Source organism: Triticum dicoccoides, chromosome 7A, assembly GCF_002162155.2.
Source record: "Triticum dicoccoides isolate Atlit2015 ecotype Zavitan chromosome 7A, WEW_v2.0, whole genome shotgun sequence".
Lineage (NCBI taxonomy): Eukaryota > Viridiplantae > Streptophyta > Magnoliopsida > Poales > Poaceae > Triticum > Triticum dicoccoides.
In genome coordinates, this window is record NC_041392.1 from 674,263,293 (window position 1) to 674,266,596 (window position 3,304).

At 51.8% G+C, this 3,304-nt stretch overlaps 1 protein-coding gene across 1 annotated transcript; it reads left to right on the forward strand.

Moving 5' to 3' along the window:
- Window positions 1-1,850: 1,850 nt before the first annotated feature.
- LOC119331150 (E3 ubiquitin-protein ligase RING1-like) lies at window positions 1,851-3,090 on the forward strand. Its single transcript, XM_037604323.1, has one exon. It carries the CDS (start codon window positions 1,908-1,910, stop codon window positions 2,877-2,879), a length of 972 nt encoding a protein of 323 aa, XP_037460220.1. The 5' UTR covers window positions 1,851-1,907; the 3' UTR covers window positions 2,880-3,090.
- Window positions 3,091-3,304: the final 214 nt, after the last annotated feature.

Here is a 3,304-nt window from a genome sequence, read left to right on the forward strand (position 1 = left end):
AGGAAGTTCCGATTCTTTCCTTAGGTTAGTACGTGCACCCCGCAAAAGAAGGAATTGATTGATCCCCTTCCGTTGCATCACGCACGCATTCATGCAGCGCTTTCCAATTTGCCAGCGCCCGCCGATGGTTGTCTCTTGCCTCTTGGCTAATTGCGACTGTGCGTATGGCGCTCCTTTTCCATTTCCCCTAAATCGATTTTTTCCTTTCTAATTCAGTCAGGTCGTCCACCGATTTCATTTCCCCGGCGGCCAGCGCAGCATCACGTTGCTCTCTGTCCATCAACAATTCGCCCCTCTGGGTGAGCATAGAGGGTATAGAGGCACCCGGGTGCTGAAAATCCTATCTCCTAAAGTATATCTCATATCTTATATTTCATACCGCAGTTCCTACTTCCTAGTCTCCTAGATGATCAGCCGGCACATCGGACCGTTCGATAATTGTCAATAGATGTATTTTCTAATATTTATTTTCAACATTGTGTCTTATCATGCCATTCGGGAGGAAGTGTCCATCTGGTAGTGATAAAAGGAGAAGGAAGAAAGTTGTGGATGACATGTACAATCACAGTGCGGAAATATGTATGGCGAAAGTGATTATCAAGAAGAAATCCTAGAAGCTGAGAAGGCTTTTCAAGTTAAATATTTCTCTTATTTTGCGGGGGAAGTTAAGTATTTCTTCTTTTGTTTTGTTGATATGGCGATCACTTCTTTAAAAGGTAGATTTAAAGAACTCATGGTGATTAAAGATATATATTCGGATTATATGTGCTCGGGCGGACCATGAAGTCACATGATATTGAACTTGAAAAGTGATGCACAAAATTTTCAGAAACTTTCTCTCTTGATGGTTCATGAGATGTTGAGGTATGTGATCTTATTCTTGAATTGAAGACTATAAAATTAACTTTGCCAGATAGTGTAATGTGAGCTATGGAGATTTTTGAGCATGTCCAAGAAGTTGATTGTTACCCTAATATCTTCATTCCTTATCACATCTTATTTACTATGCCCGTGACTAGCTTCCAAAGTTGAAACTGCTGAAGAACTATTTGAGGTAAACAATGGTTCAGAGAGGTTAAATGATTCGGCAACAATTGATATGCATCAATAAGAAATTATTGGATAATATTGACATCGACCCCATCATAATTGACTTTGCATCGAGGATTGTTAGAAGAAAATTTTAAGGTAATATGTATAAATTATTTAATATGCATACTAATTTTAGATGGATTTTAAGTGTTACCGATAAATATTTCATATATACGTATATTCATTTTTATTGTTATGGCAGACATGTTAAGGGCCTCGAGTTCTAGTCTCGCCCCGGGCCCTCAAAATCTCAGGACCGGCCCTGCCCTAGTGTAAATTTTAAAGCTGGGGGTACCCCAACTTTTCAGCTTCCAGCTTTTTCACATCAGTTTTTTCACAGCAATATTTCCACAACAGCTTTTTCAGAATCTGCAGCTCAACCAAACACAACCTCAGGATACCATACTTTTCCGTGACAGCCGATGCTTGCGAGAAATAACTGCTAACGATTGACGGGCGCTTTACCCCGGTGCCTCCATCGGCTAAAAAACAAGGACCCATCGCCTCGCAGCCACATCCTCGCCGGCGATTTGGTCAGTACATCACCATGGACGGCAGTTGACGTCGGGCGCCGGTGACGCCCACCGCGTCCGAGTTTTTCCACGCGCACCGCGACGATTGACACCACCGCCCAGTTAGTCTTGTCCACGCAACGTTCCTTTTTTACCAGTTTACGGCCTCGCGCCTCGTTTTTCTCTGCTTCCCAAAACGCGTCTTGCTCTACACCGCAGACAAGCGCAAGCAACCTCCCTTGGTCGTTCTCAATCACTACCCGCCCCCCCGTACCGCGTCCCGGCCACGTCCCTTCCGCCCCGATGTCGCCGGACCTGCCGAAACCAGGCAGCTGCCACGGCAGCGACGACGACGACGACTGCCCCTCTCCTCCATCCTCCGATGGCAACCGGCACCTGGTCACCCCGCTCGTGGTCACCGCGTTCGTCCTCGTCTTCCTGTCTCTCGTGTCCCTGTCCATCTACTGCTTCATCCGTCGCAGGAGGCGCCAGCGCCGGCAGCAGTCCCTTCTCGCCGCCGGGGCTGCCAATCCCGCCGCCCAAGGCGACGGCCCCGCCCCCGAGATGGCTGGCGCCGCGACCGCGACCGACGTCCAAGGGGGCGCAGCTCCGGATCCAGAGGATGAAGAGGTCGTGCACCACGCGTGGCACATCCGCACCGTGGGGCTCGACGAGGCGGCGATCGAGTCCATCGCGCTCACGCGGTACCGCGTCGGCGCGGGGACGCTGGGCGGCGCCGCCGACTGCTCCGTCTGCCTCGGCGAGTTCCTGGACGGCGAGCTCCTCCGGCTGCTCCCCAAGTGCGGCCACGCGTTCCACGTCCCCTGCATCGGCACCTGGCTCCGCGCCCACGTCAACTGCCCGCTCTGCCGCGCCGACGTCGTCGTCTTGGACTCGGCGGCCACCGGCGGTTCGGAGCCACCTGCCGACGCTCAGCAAGTTTCTGAAACCTTGAGCCAGGAGCAGCCGGTCCCGGCTCAAGGGCAGAACGAGCAGCAAGAGCTGCGCGTACAGATCGATCGGCGCTGCCGGTCGAGGTCGCCGGAGCCACAGCGCAGGAGGACGGAGAATTTTCGCCGCGTAGCTTCCATGGACTCGTCGGTGGTGTCCGTCGGGGCCGGGCTGGTTCTGGAAGACAAGCGGAGCAGTACAGAAGACCAGGGGGACGGCGAGGTGCCATGGGGCTCTGGACGTTTGCGGTATTTGTCCGGCGGTGGTCGGCGGTCTCGCCTCTCGGGACATCGCCGCATCAGCAGCTCCATGCTTCCGTCTTGACCGCCAGGAAATATTCCATGGGTCGCGTGAGCCCGTAGGTTCTTGAGATTGAGCAGTGCCAGTGCTATAGTCGTGTACACAAGTTGCAAACTCAAAATGCCCGGTTACATGTCAGATATAGCCGAATCATGTGTGAAATTCAGATGTAATGTCGAAACTCTGTTTTTTCAAAGAGACTGATGGTCTGCTGCCACAGTTTCATAGTCGTCTATGGTATTGCTCACTGAAGCTGAGAGCAACTCTAGCAGACCCCGCACCCCGCCGGCCTGCAAAACGCATTTGCAGTTTGCACAAAATGACCTTTGCAGGCCGATGCGGACGGCCACAGATGCAGACCCTTCAAACGGACCCGTATAAAAGTATATTCGTGAAATATGCTTTTTTACGGGTCGGCTTTACGGGGTCTTCTCTTTGTGGCGCTGCAT